This window comes from Neopelma chrysocephalum, unplaced genomic scaffold, assembly GCF_003984885.1.
Source record: "Neopelma chrysocephalum unplaced genomic scaffold, ASM398488v2 Primary Assembly neopelma1_43, whole genome shotgun sequence".
Classification (NCBI taxonomy): domain Eukaryota; kingdom Metazoa; phylum Chordata; class Aves; order Passeriformes; family Pipridae; genus Neopelma; species Neopelma chrysocephalum.
The window spans coordinates 18,127,252-18,147,137 of record NW_020897702.1 but is presented as its reverse complement, the minus strand read 5'-3'; the positions used below and the strand labels follow the sequence as shown (position 1 = coordinate 18,147,137).

The 19,886-nt window shown below is 39.2% G+C and overlaps 1 protein-coding gene and 1 long non-coding RNA gene across 3 annotated transcripts in view; both read left to right on the top strand.

Annotated features, from left to right (window-relative positions):
• The window catches only part of PRCP (prolylcarboxypeptidase), a 42,937-nt gene that overhangs the window by 1,381 nt on the left and 21,670 nt on the right, over positions 1-19,886 (top strand). For both annotated transcript variants that reach the window (XM_027677482.1, XM_027677481.1), the window contains exons 2-6: positions 15,544-15,684; positions 16,731-16,832; positions 17,170-17,351; positions 18,068-18,225; positions 18,854-19,026. In XM_027677482.1, coding sequence (XP_027533283.1) covers positions 15,544-15,684; positions 16,731-16,832; positions 17,170-17,351; positions 18,068-18,225; positions 18,854-19,026 — 756 coding nt within the window. The remainder of the gene's footprint in view (positions 1-15,543; positions 15,685-16,730; positions 16,833-17,169; positions 17,352-18,067; positions 18,226-18,853; positions 19,027-19,886) is intronic.
• On the top strand, positions 623-3,190 carry LOC113964804. Its single transcript, XR_003533289.1, has 3 exons — positions 623-717; positions 786-935; positions 3,030-3,190. It is a non-coding gene; the product is annotated as an uncharacterized LOC113964804 (long non-coding RNA).

Below are 19,886 nucleotides of genomic sequence, written 5' to 3'. Positions count from 1 at the left end.
ATCTCCTATTTCAGCTTTGTAGAAGGTGAACTTAATGATGGAGTGAGCAAGATGGGAAGATTACACTTCCAGAGATAATAGACATGAAGAAAACAGAGAACCCTTTTAAGGTTATCTTGAATAGCTATGGAATAATTTGAGAATCAAGATGCCTGTTATTTGAGGTGAGAGATAGATTGGGAACAATTTTAGTGAGAAATCCATCCTTTGAGGTTATAACCTTCTGCAGACAGTGTTATTGGTTTGGGAATGCTCCTGTTCCAGTGATCTCCCTGCATAAATCACGGAATTTCTGTGTCTTGAAAACATCTCTGTCTAATGCTCTCTCAAGTAGTGATTTGAGATTTGTGTCTCTCAATTAACCCTTCTAACAGCCCTGAATCTTATTTTTGTAACATACTGCAAATATCTTCCACAGCGTGTGGTCAGCCTTGGCCAGGATATCAATCCTGTAGTGGTGGTGTAACTCTTAATTGTTCTGGCACACCGGTTACACATTGTTATCATGGTATCAGTGATTCTAATTCTGTGCCGCGGTCTGAACCGCCCTTTGTCACCATGCCGTGACACCTCTGTCCTCATCTCCTCCCTGACTTGTGGTGTCACCTGTTTTTTCTCCTCAGCTCTCGGCAGAGACAGCCTATGTGCCTTCCAGTCGCCAGCAAAGTGGCTGAGGGGCTGTGTAGCTGAGATATGTGGATTTTGGGATGTAGATAGGTGTTGAGAGAAGGGAGGAAAGTGCCACATCGTGTTGTAAAGTTGATGCCACGTGCTGTTCTCTTCAGTCTCTTCCTTGTTCTCTTCCTCTCATGCTTCAAGCAAAATCATGTCAGCTGAGAGTGGCTGCTGCGGGAAAGAGGGAGCCTATGTGCAGGCCTTGACATCCTTGTTGTCCTTGTCGGAAAACTTACTAGTATTGTTGAACAGGGTGGGAGGTGTGTATATGTTAATGTATTTTTCATATTCACCAAAGATTTGATTGCTGCTGCCTGGCACTTGGAAGATACAGGGGTAGCATGAGAGGTCTGATCACACAGGGGCTGTAAGACTGCTCTTTATCAGTAACATAGTGTGTAGAACTGCATTCTCTCCTTATGAAACACGCACTGAGAGCTGCTGTCTGTAATTACATTGTTATTCTGTAGTGGAACATAAATGCTATGATTAACGTGTTAAATAGGAGTGGTGATACTTTGCCACCTCTCAGGATTGTTGAAGTTTAATTATTTACATTATATTTACTTAGAGCTCATGAATGAATCATTTGCTTATGTTCCATGCTGTTGAGTCTTTCTCCTTAGATAAGGATCCTGTTTTCATTCTTGTTTCTCTCTTTGATGGTTTTCATTATAAGTTGGAATAATTTATATAAAACCATCCAATATAAAAAATACTTTATAAGATGGCAAAATGTTGTGCTCACAAAGGAAACATTTTTATACCTATTTATATTAAAAATATATTTAAATAGACTCTTTAAAGGTTTTATATTTCTACAAACGAAAATGTTAAAAGTCTAAACAGATTCTGTGCATGAATTTTGTTGCTTAAAAAGTTACCTCTTGAGCACTGTGAATAATTTATTAATGTTGCACATTGGAGAACTGAGGCTCAGAATTTTCATGTGCAGTTCCAACCTCTAACCTTCCAACCTCTTGGCATGAAGGGCTATAGACCTGTAGCATTGCTTGAGGGTCAGCTTTTACTGAGAATCAATGATATTTAAATCTACTTTTATAAAAATGGAGAAATAACATGAAATAACAGAATTCAGCTCAATGCTGATTTGCATTGAACTTCCTCCTATTTACAGTTTTAAGTTTCAGACATCCCTGATGACAGGGCTAAAAGTCTAGAATATTGAGAAATAGGTCAAGCAGTGCCTGTGTCAGTGTGACGAGTGCCTTTGCTTGCTTGCTGGCCTTTCTGTCCTTAGCAACCCTTATCAGTAGATGGCCCTTGAAGCAGAAACTCTGCAATCACCCTCATCTTTACATCAACAAATTGTATCTATATTGGGGACGTTGATATTGGTCTCTTTTTGAGTGCTGATGTACTAGCGTGACTTCTGCATTCAAGTCTGTTCTCACTTCCACTTTGGTATTTTGCTTGCTTGCTAAAAGATTGCTTGTGATTTGTGTGTTAAATTAATCCATCCAAAACTGAACTTTACAGAGAGTGTAGGAAGTATAGAGCTGCAGAAAGACCACTACAGTCTGGATGGTTTCTTTGTAAGCAGCTGTGTCTGTGACCATGGTTCAAATTTATTGGAAGGATTTGGTGAGGCAGCCAAGAGCCATCTACTTCTCTTTACCCAAGTAGAAATAATCTTAGAGCATACTGGGGAGGGTCTTGAGTCAGGCAGCTGCTCTGGCCTTTGTGTGGCCTTGCTTTGTACTTCTGTATCCCTGTCTTTAGCACAAATACCAGTGTTACAAAAAACATAGCCTGAGAGCTTGTGGTGGTTTATGTGCAGTACCGCTGAGAGAATGAAGCCTTAAATTTCCTGATATTTGAAGACTTCTCAGTGATCAACTGTCATCTTAGAAAAGAGAGATATCTCTTTTATCTCTTCACTCAATTTGATAATTGATGGCTGCATGAGCCTTAATGTGCTCTCAGACCCTTCCCCACAATCACACTTTGTAAGCACACACTTTGCTTTGTGAACTGCTATGAATTTGTCTAAGAACCAATCTAACAAGTACAAAGTAATTTTTGTTCAGCAACTTAGTGAGCCTGGTCCTTCAATCAGATTGAACTAATACATGTCAATTGTCTCATTCTTTCCAAAAGAAAAGTTCTGATTGCATTTAATAACCTCCTATATTTCACACCTATGTCAGTATTTCATAGCTTAGTCAATTCACATGCAAGTCTTTGTGCTCTGAAATGCATCTACACTTCATATTGTGTGTACATAAAAGGAAGCTATCTTGAAGCTTCAAAGTAATGAAGTTGAAAAAGTAATGCAATTTGATCCTTTCTGGCTATATCAGGAGTCTTTAATACCCTATTTTGTGTTACAGGCTGAAGTTCTGAAGCATAGAAAATGAAAGCTTTGATTGAAAATGCGAAAATTAGAACACAAGTTTCAAGCTAGAAAAGAATTTGAGGACTACAAAGGGGAAGGGAAGATATATTTTTTTCAGACATGATTTTTTCTATTTTACAGAAAGGACCAATTGAAAGGAAGTGCATGAATAAAAAATTTTCCTGCTCTAACTAGAAATCAGTACTACATCAAAAATCAGTTTGAATTCAGGCAGGTTACTTCATGAATGTGCTCAGTAAAGAAAATGTGGTGACTTTTTATAACACCACAGACTTTTTATAGCAGTGTTGTCTTAGTTTGTCAAATTAATCAAAACTGAGGGTGCAGTTTTGCTCTTAAAAAAATGTTCCATCTCTTGTACTCACAAGAAGGAAATTTGCATTTATGGAACAACATATTCTTCATCCAATTCAGCATTTTTCAGTATTTGAAATTTTCACCGTTGTTGGTAAAAGTGACACTAAAAACGTGTATACAACAGTTATATATAAATGTTTTTAAAGTTAAGAGAGTAGTTTTCAACCATGGGTCTAAAACTTGCTTAAAAAGGTATTGAGATGGATTGAGGTTATCATTTTTAATTGTGGTTAGCAGCTTTTTTAGCATCTTATTGTGACTCAGGTTGGTGTCTCAGAATAGTAACAGATGTCGGGAATGGTTAAGATGGGTTTGTTTTTCATGCCTGGCACCATAATACAATAGCACTTTTGACTTCTGGTGAAGGAAAAAACAAAGTGCTTTTTACAGAGCCCCTTGGTACCAATTAAAAGTTATGCCGGTGTTTAGAGAAGAAGTGATGCTGATGTTTGTCTCTGAGGTGAATTACTTGGAATATATGTTTTAATCATCAAGCAGTACAGGAGTACTTGGCAGCTCTTACTCTGTGATTTCATAGCGTGATTTAAAACAGGAGCTGTAAGCTATAAACCAGGTCCATAAGCAGAAACAATAGCTCTTATTCAGTGGACAGGAAAACAGGGAAGTACTTGTTAAAGCTTGTCAGTGAATTTTTATTTTTATGCACTACTTATCTGTGGGGTCACAATGCAGACATCAGCTTCTCAAATTAAGCAGGAAACAATTTCCTCACTACTTGCAGCCTCTTCCTTCGAGTGAGCAGTTAATACTAGTGACTACAAAAAACATCAGTGATCACTACTCTCCCTCTGAAACTGAGCATTTCTTATCGCACTAGCTTTAATCATTAAAAGCTGTAATAGTCCACTGAAAGATTTCTGGTAGACTGTCTAGATTACCGAAAGTCTAAAGAACAAAACAATAAGCAGAAGTGCATATGACTGAAGTAGCAAGCTGTTTATAAGCCAGATGTGCATGAGAACTCCTGTTAACTTCATTGAATTTGACTTGTACCAGAAGCTTCTAGAAGTTGAAGTCTTAAGAGCTGATTTTTTTTTTTCTTGAGGAGGGGACTGAGTGGGCATATATAGAGGAAAATGAAGTAAAATATATAATGAAGGAAAATGGAACTTGATGCTAATGAGTTCTGTATCTATTTCTTCATCTGACTTTGAGGAGATCAAGACCATCCATCAGCATAAGAAATAGTGGTAGACCACACAGATAATTTGTAGCATTAAGGTGAGAGACCAGGGATCAGACTTGACTATTTCATTTTTAAGCCTTCAAAAACTGAAGAAATAGCTTGATTTATTTAATCAATTCTGGAATATTTGGATTTTATATCTAAAGTAGTGAAACTTATAAGAAATTTAATGGGGTAAACCAGGCTGTACTCAGTCATCTTACGAATATTCTGTGAAAATGGTTAATTTCTGTGTTTTCCAGGCATGTGAATTTAGAGAATTAAATACAGATAGAAGAATGGGCATTGCATTTCTTTCTGTGGCGTAGGGGGATAATTTTCTTTTTTATTTTAAATTTTTAGTTGCTGTCTCCTATGTTAGTTCAGCTCTAGCATGCATGTGTAGTATTTTCTGACACTCAGTGCTGTTATAGTGCTACTGCCAAGTGGCATTAGTGGTCAGTTGTGCTGCGTGGTTGTTGTTCTCTAAACGAACACAGTGAGCAAAGAACAAAACTTCTGATACTTGTGGGCTGTTGTTTCTAACTTCAAGTTGATGTAACAGCTTTTTCCATTATTCACTCCTACAGCGAAGATACAGAGTTTATGTACAAGTTTACCCTTGTGTCAGGCTTAAAGTCGGAGTGATTATGTGAAGGTTATCTGGAAAAGGTGTTTGTAGAGTAAAATTTGAGAAGTGTCTCTTTCTTGAAGAGAAGAGGGTTTACTGAAAATCCTACCTCCATGGGATAGCAGAGAGCTATGATACTGTGTGATGTCTTCTCCCTCTGACTGCTGATTGAGACACACTTGGTGGTGCATCTGTTTTCATTCCTAGTTCATTTATACTGTTTCCAAAGGGAATAAGTTTTTCTGTCATTGTGAAGTAAAAAACCTTTTTAAAAAGCATCCACAAAGGGACTTAGTGTGGAAAAAAAAAACCCCCGAGAAAACAAACCGACCAACAACCAGTCAGAGGTAGGTTTAGATGGTAGTTGCCATTCAGGAACTTCCTTTCAAGACAACGGGAACAGAAAGTGATGGGCATCAGGCCCCTTGACTTTGGCTGGGGTCCAATTCCTGCTAGAGTGAACTAGAGGAAGTGGGTGAAAGCAAAACTAGCATGAACAAAACATTTGATGTGTACCTGAAAGCAACAACTTGCTTTGCCCTGCTGCGTGACTCCCTGAAAACGAAGTCTTCCACAAAAGCTGTTCAGAACCACATGCTGCTCTGGAAGTGCTGGCTTTTCTGTGGTGCTTCGTACACAGTGATAAATGGCTGGCCACCTACAAGTGTGCAGTTTTCAGTCCTGCGAGTCAGTGCTAGTGGGGAGGGAAATGTAGAGTTCCCTAGACTCCTAAGCAGGAGCTTCTGTTCTATAAGATGATGGAAAATGGCTTTTAGCAATGTCCGTGGAGTTCTTCAGAGTCTGTTCTGAACAGGGTAATTTGTAACAAAATGCTCATGTTTTTTAAGTGGAAAAAGGAAAGTAGAAATGGAAATAACAAAAGCTTTTGGGATAAAAATCTGAGTGCTTCTGTTTAGATGAGAAAACTGTTGCTTTGCTATGAGAAGAAAAGCATCTGTGGTCTAGCTTGATTCTGGGTGCTATCTGCACTGGTATGAAGACTTTTCATTTATCCATATGTTTGCTAGAGCTTTTCAGCCTCTGGAGAACTTTTCTATTGGTTATGGCACTAGATCTGGATGTTTCTGTTGTAAAGTAGAGCAATTTCTCTGTAGAAAAACTTTTCACTTGTGAGGAGCTGTGGGTGTTATTTCCCTGAATGCTGCTGATTCCCCTGTCATCCTGTCTACCAACATCTCACAGCCCTGAAAGCAGAAGTTGTTCTTCAATGTTCAGATATGTTGCAAGCTTGCCAAAGCAGCAGTTGCTATGTGGTATTTTTGCTATTGCATCAAGGCTGTATGAGTAATTGCTGCTTTGATGCTTTGTTTTCTGAAATTTTCCCCCCCTCCTCACCTCGATGCTCTTCAGAATTGGTGGCTTTTAAATACATGATCCACAGTGGCACGTGTAAAATACATAGCCTTTTAATACTGATAAATTGCCATCCCTGCACTGACCTTTTGTAATTTTGTCCATGCTTTGCCGAATTAGAAGACAGAAGACTACCTGGATGGATGACAGGACAGTTTACCTGTTTGCTTTCACTGTCTGTCTCTTCTTCCTTGAATCCTCTGTCTTCTTGTAGGACTAGCTGTAGAACAAAATAAAAATAATAGTAGTTGAACTAAGGTGGGGAGAATGATAGAGTTGTAGTTCTGAAAACCTGGGAAGTAAAACAATTGCAGCCTGAATTAAACCTTTTAAAAATATTTGACAAAGTAGAAAGTTCTAGCCCTTTTTGGGCTAGGGATACAGGTGTTTTAAATATTTAATTTCACTAAATAAACATATTATCTTTAATCTGAAATGCTTTTATTCTCCATGTCTTTGTTAATGTTGCCTAAAGAAAATGCAGGGATAAAAAAAACCTCGGAGGCAATTAATTTTGGAAGTGAGATAAGGAAAGGATTTTAATTTGTGCCTCTGAGGCATAGAGATTACATGACACGTCCGCCCCTGTACAGATGTTACAATTTATAATATTGCTTGTCCAATCCCAGGTTTTGTCCACCCACTGGCTTTTGCCCTGGACCACCCTCAGTCACGCCCCTCGGGAATTGGGGCTAGGGGCTTTTTGAGACCCCTTCTTCATCATCTTCACCTTCTTCGGGGTACAGGGGGCACACGTTCACCCAGTTCTTGACTGTACTCTTGCGGTTTAGGCCGGGATACAAGTGTTCTCTAAACAAAAGGGCCTACTCTTAAAGAGAGGCTAAACATTTTCTACTGGAATTCAGGGGATATTGATATGGGGAGCATGGAAAGGGGTAATGGGGTAGGGGAATGTGTAAACTACTGTGCTAAAGGCTGAGGGATATAATACAACTACTTCTAAAATCTACAAAAAGCTAAAAATCCAGAAATCCATAGGCATCATTAAAAAAAAGAATTGAGGAAGCCTTTCAAATGAAAACTGTTGATCAGAGAAGATGAAACTTTGTAAAGTCTTTTGTTTAAACAATTACTCCTCCTCAAAACTTGAGGACACTCCTAGCAAAACTGGAATGTTTTAATGCTGCTTAGTCTGTGACATATTGAAGCTTCATGTCCAATTTTTTCCTCTCCTCTGAAGTTAATCCTCCAAATGTGATGGATTTGTAATTCAATCTGGAAGGCACATGGAAAAAATTAGTGGCCTTTGCCTGTTAGGGGTGTGAGAGACCTTGCACAGGGGTAACTTTGTTCTTGCTGGTGCTTTTTTCAACCTTGCAAATTATTGCACCTTGGGTAATACAGCTCTGACCTGGTTGTTCCCAATGCCTTGCCCCATTCCATGTCCTATGGAAGAATTTCACCAGGATAATAATGCCTTGAATGGAAGCATCAATGGTGTGAACATCTGGAGTGTTTATTGCTATAATAGTTTGTTACAGATTTATGTAGCTGGTGAATTCTGAGTGGCACAAGGCTCTCCATTGCTTGGAGAAGAACCAGGGCAATGTGTGGTTAGGGAGTGTCAGTAGTAAAGCTGATTGAAGAGATTCCTGCCATCTTCTGCCTTGGTCACCCACCCATTCTCCCACTTGTGCTGGAGCTCTGTGACTCTCAAGTCTGGGACAGAAAATGCTGGGATGGCCTGTGGGACCTGTCCTTTCAGCTGGAGGTGTTTTAACAGGGAATAGCATCCTCACTGTGACTGCTGGGGGATTTTACATATAAGTAATTAAAGCCTAAATTTGTCTATGGACTTCATTTTTACATAGTAAGCAAAATGTGGAGATTCAATTGCAGCATAAACCTACTAATGGTTTGTGGAAGTTGAAACTAATTTGTTTGTGTTCTCATTAGCTGCTCAGGTTTCCGACATAAAAATAACCTTTTATCATGTACTGTTTGTTTCTAATAAGGGCTGACCCGAGTACGCTGGGGCTTTCCTACAGCATATCCTGTAGCTGTTTAAATGTTCTTTGGTCTTTTCAAGTGCCTGTCCAAACTGTGTGACTCAGGGCAAGGGTAAAGTTCCTGTTGGAGACTTTCCTTGTCAGTGTGTTTTAATCACTGAAGAGATAAATGAGTGCTAAAAATCAGACTACCTTAAATGGCATCCCAAGAGCAGGTGGTGTGAATTCTGTAGCATAAGAGAACCTTCAGTAAGATACATGAAGTGTAGAATCATGGACTTATTTAGTTTGGAAAAGACCTTTAAGAACATCAAGCCCAAATGTAAACATAACACTGCAAAGTTCATCACTAAACCACATGTCTAGTCAAAGGCCAGTGTGTTCTCAAGGACAATGTTGGAATGATAGACATCCTTCTATTAATAGGATCCTAAGTCTGCATTTGCTTTGGGGGGCATATTTGGCTGAAAGCTGATTCCAATAATGGAAAACTTGGTAACAGTTGCTCTAGACCATCTCAATAGTTGAATAGAAGTTGGAAACAATTAATAGGCAAAAAGCATATATATTGTTGTCTGTATGTTTTGGTAAATGTGACGGATTAACAAATAAATCTGGTAAGCAAAACCTCTGTATTATGGGGCATGTGGAAAATGACAATGACATAAAGTCAGTCTTGGCTTGATGAGTGTACTCTTTGCTGGGTAGAAAATTGGCTGGATCACTAAGCCCAGAGAGTGGTGGTGAGTGGAGGTAAATCCAGCTGCTGGCCAGTTCCAAGTGGTGTTCCCCAGGGCTCAGCACTGGGACCAGTCCTGTTTAATATCTTTATTGACGATATTGATGATGGGATTGAGGGCACCATCAGTCAGCTTGCACATCACACAAAGTTGGCATAGAGTGTTGATCTGCTGGAGGGCAGGAAGGCTCTGCAGAGGGATCTGGACAGGCTGGGTTAATGATCTGAGGCCAATTGTATGAAGTCCAACACGGCAGAATGCCAGGTACACTTGGGTCACAATAACCCCATGCATTGCTACAGGCTTGGGGAAGAATGGCTGGAAAGGTGCCCAGGGTAAAAGGACTTGGGAGTGTTGGTCAACAGCAGCTGACCATGATCCAGGAGTGTGCCCAGGTGGCCAAGAAGGCCCAGTGGCATCCTGACTTGTATCAGAATTAGTGTGGCAACAGGACCAGGGCAGTGATTGTCCCCCTGTACTCAGCACTGATGAGGCTGCTTGTCGAGTCCTGTGTTCAGTTCTGGGCCCCTCAGTAAATGAAAGACAGTGAGGTGCTGGAGTGTGTCCAGAGAAAGGCAATGGAGCTGATGAAGGGTCTGGAACACAAATCCTATGAGGAGCGATTGAGGGAGCTCGGCTTATTTAGCCCGGAGAAAAGGAGATTCTTGAATATGATGACAAGGCAATCCATGGTGTCGTGAACTTAAAATTTGGATAGAGGAAGCAAAGATTATAAGAGGAAACAAAATTAATAGGGCTAGCTGACTTAACTGTAGTCTCACAGCCTAACAGGAGTAAAAGCAGGAATTGAAACACATCAGTGAAATCCCAAGGAGATTAGGGCCCACACTGCTATTCATGCAGGAGGATATCCTCAGACTATCCTGTATCTTCCTGTCCCCAGGAAATAATTCAGACAGGATGAGCACTCAAAACAACTCCATGAACATGTGGAGAGTCAAGCATGACTCTTAAAATCCTCTGGCTTCTCACCAGTAAAACAACTGGCTTGATTTCACATAGAATATCCAATTTGGGAAAATAAAGCTGTCACACAGAGGACTGAAATTCAAGGCATGACAGAAAGGCTTTCAGGTGCTCACAGTCTTGCCAGAAACTCAAAAGCATAAAACCATCAGGTGCTGATTTACCATCTCAAGTGATATCAAATGCTTTTGGTTAGAAACTGCCCTGTGAATTAGAATCTTTTTTGGTTAAGGCTTGACTTTGCTTCCCTGTCTCTGTAATCACTGATGACCTTAAGGTGCTGCTGAGAAGGAAGCGGGTTTTAGCCCACATGTCCTGTTTTGTCTTTGTACTCTACTCATTGCTATAGTTCCTGAATACTTCCAGAAGTCCATTAAACAGGTTAACATCTGTACAATAACATCTGCTGTGCCTTTTTTGTCTCCTCCCAGGGGAAATGTGTGGCAGAGTGGCTTGTTCTATTTTAATGGATTTCCAAAACAACAAAAAAGCACATTAAAAAAAAGTCATCTTTGAGAGCTTAACAAAAGCATGTGAGAAGTGTGCTCTTAAAGAGATAGAAATGTGCTGTATATTTCAAACAGCAAGGTGGAGTTTGGCCCTTTCTTCCAGTATGAGTTTGTTCAATAAACCAGTCTAGAGAAGGTTCTTTCTCCTGAGCTGAGTTGCTCTTCTCTGTAGAAAGTTTCTCTGAGCTAAAGGATCAAAGCTGCTGACTTGAGCCTTCAGTCTAGAGCTCTAATCAGCCTTGTGGGCAGAATGCCCTGTGCTACCTACTGCTGTTTGAAATCCAACTCCGGGAGTGCAGTTTCCAGCTGCTGTGCTGCAGGTAGTGGCTGCAGTCTTCCAACAGAGCAATCTGTCTCTCAAACTGTCTCAAAGACAGTGCAGGAAAATTCAAGGCTTTCTTAATCAAACAGTGTTCACAAAGGTTTTTGTACATGTAACTGAAACTTTATTGTTCGCTTTCCTATCCTGCCTGCCTCATCTGAGGAGAGTTTCTCTTAAACTTATTAATAATTTACCACTTTCAGAGCTTCTTTTTCTAATTTTATCCTTCCTTTTGTTAGTATCAGAATGACTGTTTCTGTGTCAGTAGATCATATTCTCATTTGTAAAACATTGCTGTTGCATCACAGGTGATGACTGTGTTCTTAGTTCTAGCCAAACTTGCTAGGTAGTCACATGTATAGAAACTTAAAACTTTCGGCTGAGTGACTGTTTTGGGTTAATCCCAGAGTAGTTCAGCTTTGGAAGGGAACTTTGCATGTCATCTCATCGAACCTTCCACTCAAACCAGGGCCAATTTCAGAGTTCTGTTAGGTTGCTCTGGACCTTTTACTGACATCCTGACCATAGTTGTAATTATGAAGATTGTATTTAGAAAAACCATGTATATGCTAGTATATCATTGAATTGTTTTAACCAGCAGTTAAGGTATTGTACTAAACCCCTTTTTTTCTTTTGCTTTGAGGTCTGTTCTAATTAAGTCTGGTTGCAAAAGTCATTGCCTTTATCTTGCTCATTTTGAATAAGTTTGGGGGGGGAACCGTTCTGGTTCAGCTTTTTAATGAAATCTGACTTAAGGAGGAAAAAAAAGGCAAAAAACCTGTCTGGTTGGTTTGTATTGTACAGTATACTTCACGCAGTTACTGGGGTTTATTTCCTGTTTGTATACCTGTTCGATAAAGAATAGTGAAAGCAAACCCTTGTTTGAATGAGACCAGCACCTCCTGTGTGCAGCTCTGCATCTCACTTTGCCTACACGACAGCTCCATCTGCTGTTCCTGAACTACAGCTTCCCTGCGTGTCCAAACCTTTGACTTCACGATTTGATATTGATTCTCGTGCCTCTTCACGCTGACCTGGCACATTTTCACACAGTTTTTACTCTTGTGAGGAGATACTCCTTGGGGACACCTCCACACCATGATTTTGATGTTCTAGATTCAGCATTTCTTTGAATTTCTTTGAATAACCAGCAGTTAGGGTCTGCTCTGCAGTCTCTGTCTGCTTTACAATCATTAGGTTTGGGGTTTTTTTTCTTTTTACTTGTGTTATGTGTCTTACCTTTGCAACCACAAGTTACTACCAGGAATAAAGCCCCATCATCTAGCAATAAAGGAGTTTCTGCTCTTCAGTTGAGTAATAGGTACTTGTCATTTTTTTATTTGTTTGGTTGTTTTGGTTGGGGTTTTTTTGTCTGGAGAAGCCTGGAGTTGTGACTGTGCTGCCAGGGATCTTACATGTGTCCATGTTTTGATGTGTTATGAATATGATGAACAGAGGCAGTTTATTGCTGCAAGACTATCACATTGTTACAGACTGAGGGAGAGTAGGAAAGCATAGCGGCTGATGGCAATGAGAGAGTCTCCAACGTGTGTCAGAGTCAAGACAGAGAAACGTGGCACTTTGATCAATGTGGTAACTAAAAAAGAACTTAAATACCTGTACTTTTCTCCCTCTTGGTATTGAGAGGCAGACTCACTAAAGCATTGGGCTTTTGGGGTTTGCTTTGGGGAAGTAGATTGACAGATCACATCAGAGAAAAAACACAGTAAATCATATCTTTAAAGAAAAGTAGCCTTAACTTGGGAAAATATATGCATATCAGAGTATCACTATCCTACTTTTCCAGTACCTGTGGAAAGGAACAGTAAAATGGGCTTTAGAATCTGTTCTGCACAATACCTCGTTGGATAAGCTCAGCCTGGTGCCAAAATTTTTTTCTTTCTGGTTCTTTGTGTGGGTTTTTTTGTTTGGTTGGTTTTTTGTTGTGTTTTTGTTTGTTTTTTGTTTTGGTTGGTGTGTGGGGGTTGTTTGTTTGTTTTGGAGGTTTGTTTGCTTTGTTTAGTTTTCCCCCTCCACTCTTTTTTTTTTCTTTTTTCTGTTGCATAGTTGAATACTTTTCATGGTGTGGTTTTGTAGTTAGCACTCTGGCTGCAGGCAGAAAGGATGCAGAATCAAGTTTTAAAACTAAATGTTTAATTTTAGAGGATTCCATTAAAGGCAAACAGAACACATGAGCTTGTTTTTCCTATCTCTGGCTAGCAGCCTAACCAGAAAATTTAAATAGAAAAAGAGACTTGTCCCCTTTACAAACAGACCTGGAACAAAATATGTATTAGTTGCACTTTCTAATAGTGTTGGAGTGTATTAAACTATACTTTGACTTTTTCAATGTGCCCTAACTGATCCATCTTTTTAATCGTCCCAAGGTCTTGACTAAAGATTTTTTTCATTTGCTGACCTTGTTCTGCCTTTCTACATCTAATCACTCTTGATTGTGCTTGATGTAGAAAATGAAACTAAAATTAACTGTGCAAATGGAAAAGGAGCAGGTGAGTTGTCAGTGTAAAATAATCCCAGCATATGTTGTCAGCACTTGAGTTCAGTGAAAGAGCCGTTTAATGGTAACATCAGCATGTACTTACGAGTAAGAGTAAATGGTCCCATTGAGGAAAACTATAGAACATACATAAATTACTTTTGCTTGGGTCTGGAAGCAGTCAATGAAGATACTTAATGGGGGCAAAGACCTTGTCTCTTGTGTTCAGACTATGCACAGACCTCTGACTGCTCCTGCTGTCGTAGCAGTGAGCTGTGGCACATGGCTTCCCACTTCAGTCCAAAAGCTTTGAAAGAATTTAGAAAAGACATTCTGCAGCAGATTGTATATCTGAAATAAGTTCATGTGGTCTCTTTGACCCAAAGCAAATATAAGTACGTGGTGTGGAGTAGCTGGATCCTGCAGATCAAGAGTTAGGCTTTCCTGAGCTGTCTGGAGGAATCTGCCTAGCAGACAGGTCACTACAAAGCAGCAAGTGTGATTTGCTGCTTCTCAACATTACTTTGCAGATTTTTCCAAAACAGGCAATGTGAAAGGTTGGTTCCTGGAGCATGTGAGAGATTTGACAGAGTTGTGGGTGTAAAGGCGGATGGGTGGTTGAGCAGAGATCCTCAAGCCAGCAGATGTCAGGCTGTTACTGCCTGCAAGAGCTAGGAAAGAAAAAGCTGGATGTGTGCTGATGGAAGTCAAAACTGGGAAGCTACAGGTCATCTTTAGCTGATGAATAAAAGCAGTGATGACCTGTGGTAATTAAGTAGCATAGGTCTTCTGGAGTACTGGAGTAGTTCCGTGGTTTGGTTTGATTTTTTTTTTTTTTTTATATTTTATAGTAAAGGCCTGCATGGGTATTCCAGAATAAGATTATACCCATGTGGGGAGTTACCTTGTAAAAGAAATTGATAAACTTTCCAGTATAGATGAATGCTTGGGGAAGGGTTGAGGTGGATAGTGAATACAAAGTAGTGTGAGTAGAAGTTTAAAAACTGATGTTAGAAATTGAATTTCTAATGAGGAAATAAAGCTAACACTGTGGGGTTTGGGTAAAGGGATATGATGTATAGGCCTGCAATATTTGTAGGGCAATGGAAAGAATTGGGGAGGTTATATGGACTAGTGAAAATTGCAACGAGGAAAAGGAGAAGTGCTCCACAAAACTATCTGAAAAATGTGCCAAGAGTACAAGAACTACAGAGAAATAGTGTTTTCTAAGATTAAAAACCCCAAACAAATAAACTCCCCAAAAAAACAAACAAAGAAACAAACAAAAAAAGCAACCAAAACTCATTTTCTAAAAGAATCTGTTTAAATGTCATGCTTATGGAGAATGAAATTATCCAAAGGAAGGAGAGAAGGAAGAGGTGGCATTTTATTTAGTTGTGGGTTGATGTTTTGGTGTTTGTTTGTTCGTTTGTTTTTTAGGGCTTTAGGGTTTTTTTTCAGGTTTTTTTTTTTAATAACAAGACTAGGCTAGTAAGGTTTTCTTAAGATTCAAAACGTTGTGGGAAGATTTTTTTTTTTTTTGTTGATACGGTTTTATTGCATGAGGTACTTTGTGACCTCTCAGCAGATTGGTCCATCTTTGTAAATATATTAGAATGTCTCACGTTAAGTATGATACTATAAAAAGGGCACGATTTTTTTTTTATTAATGGCTGAAAATAGCATTTCTCCTTCAGTATATACACCTGTAATTTTTACTGTTTTTCTTCATAAAGCAGAAGAATGTTGATGTATAAGGAATATAAATTAATTCAATTTTTTTTTTAATCTGAGTAAAACTTTTGCCTTTTTTTTGCTTTTCTTTGTTTTCCATCTGCAAAGTGACTGTTGGCACTCCCAGTGAACTCCAGAATCAGTTCTAGCTTTCTGAACACGTTGTTCCCTGTTCTTACAGATTGATCACTTTGGATTTGATGAAAGTCGTACATTCCAGCAGCGGTATCTAGTAGCAGATCAGCACTGGAAGAAAGACAATGGACCAATACTATTTTATACAGGCAATGAAGGAGACATCACATGGTTCTGCAACAACACAGTATGTAGAAAATAAATTCTTGAATTACAGTCCTTCCTTCCAGTAATGATTGTTCTGATTGTTATAGGAGGAAGAGGAAGCAGAACAAAAGCACAGAAAAAGTTTTAGGGAGTTCAGGGTGTTGTTTGAAACGCAAAGAAACTAAAGGGATGCACTGTATTAACTTCATAGAGTAGTGAAGAAAATTTCTAGAGGAAACACCATTAGGAGCTTTGAGCTAAGAATTCAGAATTTTGGACCAAATTAAACTTATCTTAGTACTTTAGATTCCCCAACTAAAACAGGAGGTTTTGATGTTTATGTTTTATCACTATTAAGAGAAGTGTGAAGTGAAATGAAAGAGACTGGAAATCAAGAGGGCTGGATGATTCTTGTTCTCTGCAATACCTGTGGAAGTTTTACTTCCCTGGCTGATACAAATGCAGAATGGAGTGTGTGAGTATTTTTCAGCCTTTCAGTACAAAGTCCAGTAACACAACAAGACCGAGCTCAAAGCAACCAAGGCCTGCTTACATACTTTGTTCTATCAGCAGGCAACCTGTGTCTGCCTGTTTCCATAACTGATGGTAACAAGCTGTTATCAACAAGTACCATCACGTTATACTTATTTATTAGTTGAAAATAAGTGTATTACAATGCTGTAGATTATTGCTTATTGCCAAACAAGTTTTGTGTTTTCTGTAATGTAGTCCTAACTCAAATACATGCTTTTCTCCTGTAGCCTTTTTTATTTGCTGTGGATGAAGCTCACGTCATAGGAATTCTGTCAGGATTGCTTGTGCATAATCACAAAACAATTCTGCTTAATGTTTTGCAGCATTAAAATATACATACTTTCTTTGCATGAATCACCTTCTCTGTGTGGGTATCTTGTTTTGTGTGTTTTCTTACTTCAGTGATACTTTAAAACCAAATTGCACTCTCTGGTATTTTGATAGTGCCATCTTTCTAGTCCAAGAATAAGAGTTGAAGTACACTAGACTGAAAGTAGAGACTTTTAAACAAGTTGAATCAATTATTTTCAATGTCTGTTTTCCTCCAACCAGGGTTTTATGTGGGATGTGGCTGAAGAACTTAATGCTATGTTGGTGTTTGCTGAACATAGATATTATGGAGAATCTTTGCCCTTTGGGAATGAGTCTTTCAGCGTAAGTGTCATCTTTTGTCTTCCTTATAAATGTGTTCTATACAAACATAATTCTGCATGTTGTAATCCTTGCCAGGGCAATGAGTGTTAACTTGAGTAAGATGTGAATGTGCAAGAAGAACACAGCTATCGTATTTTTGTAACTCTCAATTCTAGGATTAAAAAAAAAATCTGAGATTTTTTTTTTTTTTTAGCGCTTCAAGGGACACCTGCAAAGAATATTTTATTTGTTATCAGGCATAGATTTATTTGTTATCAGGCATAGCTGCTGCGGGGAATAGAAAGACTGCTGCTGGAAGTCACTCGTGCTGTATATAATCTGCTTTCTTTCCTCTCAGGATTCCAAGCATCTGAATTACTTGACATCAGAACAAGCTCTGGCAGACTTTGCTGTACTAGTTGACTACTTAAAGACGACTATTGCAGGAGCCCATCACAGTCCAGTCATAGCTATAGGAGGATCTTATGGAGGAATGCTTGCAGCCTGGTTTAGGATGAAATATCCCCATGTGGTAGTTGGGTGAGTGTACTCATCCTGCTTAAACAGAGCAGGCATTTGTTATTTCCATGCTATAAATACTACAGCTCTGGGAGAAGTACCATAATTCAAGCTGGCTTGAATTTTTCACTACTGGGAGAAGGAATCAAGTTACTTTGAATTTGGGAAGAGGCACATTTGCCTAATAAAGGCAACTGTAGGTCAGCAGGTACTGGATTGTGTATATTTTCAGAGCTGTCTGTTAGATTTGTGAAAACAGCACATGAATACTCACTTGGCGCCTAATTTTTTTTAGCATCTCCAGACTTCCTAATGACTTTAGGCAGGTCTTTAATCTCTTCAATGCCCTAGTTACCCTCTTGGAAACAAGAATAGTAATTCCCCAACTTTTTTCTGCTAGAGAGTATATTTTTGTGGACAGTGGCTCTCTTCATTTGATTTTACACAATGTCTAGTGAGAAAGACCTAGTTGCTAGATACGAATGAAAAACAATAAACTAATCGAGTCTGAATTTCTACTTCATGTATTTACTGATATCTTCGTACTAGTATCCAAGACTTATATCCTTCAGCAACCTCTGCATACAGACCTATGGGATAGTTTTGCAGCATTATGTTTAGTTCACCTAGAGCGCAGTGTCGAAATGCTACTTAGATAGTGGCTGTGGGGAGAGTATTGGCCAGAGGATGGAAGTTCACTTTGCAGTGGTTCAGGATCTTTTTATGTCCCTTTGCAGAGCCGTGGCAGCCTCCGCCCCAATCTGGCAGTTTGGTGATTTGGTTCCATGTGGCGCTTTTTTCAGCGTAGTGACCAATGATTTCAAAAAGAGTGGGACAGGCTGCTCAGAAAGCATCCGGAATTCCTGGAATGCTATTAACCACCTTTCCTCAACAGGTAATACCTCACCAATACTTTTTTCAAAGAATAGTAATATTTGGGGTTGTGTTATGGCTTTCACTTGTGTATGTATTGGGTTTTTTGAAACTATATGCCTAGTACTGAAAACTGGCAAGTGAACTTAGTGGGGTTTTTTTAAATGCCTCTTTTTTTGTATCACAAGCTTCTTTCAGACCTGGTGGGATGCAGAATCCAGGTCCAAACATCCCTAAGGTCAGACAAAAGCAGACTTCAGAACCTCAAGGCTTGTTTTCCTTTCTGACAAAATAGGCCTGATAGTCATTACTACAAAAAAAAGGTTTGTTTACTAACTGAGACACTCAGGTAGAGAAAAAGACTGCAATCCTTATGGACTCAGTGATAGGGACTGATAGGGACTCAGTTGGACTTGAAGATCTTGAAAATCTCTTCCAACCTAAGTGATTCTGTGAGTCTACAACTACCTGAAAGGAGGTTATGGTGAGGTGCTGACTAATATTTGATCTGCTATACTTGTACGTGTGTGGAATAATTTCACTAAATTAGTTATACTAAATGAAAATATTTTTTAGTAGCAGAATAAATGACCTATGTGTTAATATTTAGTGTATTGTACCATTATTTTGTCTATTTCTTTTTATTAAAGATGCAGGTTTGCAGTGGCTTTCCAGCACATTTCATTTGTGCAGCCCATTAAAAAATCTGCAGGATGCTGCTGTATTGAAAAATTGGCTGAGTGAAACATGGGTAAACTTGGCTATGGTGAATTATCCTTATAAAGCTGACTTCTTGCAGCCTCTGCCAGCTTGGCCTATACAGGTAATTAAGAACTAATATCTTGTAGAATTGACCATTTGGTTTTACTAATTCTCTCCTTCCGTCCTAACTTGCACCTTTTCCTTTATTTTTTTGGCTCTGTAGAACCAACATGACTGAGAAAACACAACCAGGGTAACATCTTTGTGTGCATGACCTAGTTGGTTGACTAACTGCCACCTTTAGGACTAGTAGGTTGTATCAGGAGCCTAGAAGAAGAAAAGTGTCAGGGATGATTGAAAAGCTTCAGCTGTGCTGCAGAGCTGCTCTTGAGTAGCAGCAATGCTGCAGAAAAAAGCGCACAAAATTAGGGATTCTGGTGCCAGGCTTAGCTGACAGAGCTTGCAACTGAAGAGAAAGTTTTGAACCTCTGTCCTTTTTGATGTGAGAAAACTAGTGAGACAAAATGTGGATCTACACAAATGTATTCCTTGCAGGGTCACTTCTCAAAGCAGAACCTCTTCACACTTGCAAACCTTCACTTGTGCAGTTCTGTTTATCCACAGTGCTCTCTCCAAGATTTCCATTTTCTTGGAGTGTTTTTATTCATTAAGACCCTGGCTGAATTTCCCTGCAGGACTTTGTGTTACTGTGTAAGGTAGGTAAGACAGATAAGAAAATTAGTATTTCAGGCTACTAAGCAGCAGTTAATTGTAAAACAAAAATTTTCATTTGTGTAAAGCTGCCTGATGGAGGAGAGAGGGCTGTTCATCTGTCCACGTGGCTGTCTGCAAAGGGCAGTATAAACACCTTGAAAATTAGTTCTGCTTTGTTGTCAGTCTGACAGAACCTGAGAAACAGGCTCACCTCCACCACTGCCCATGTTATCTCTGACTGAGGTATAAATCTAAAATAGAAAAGGC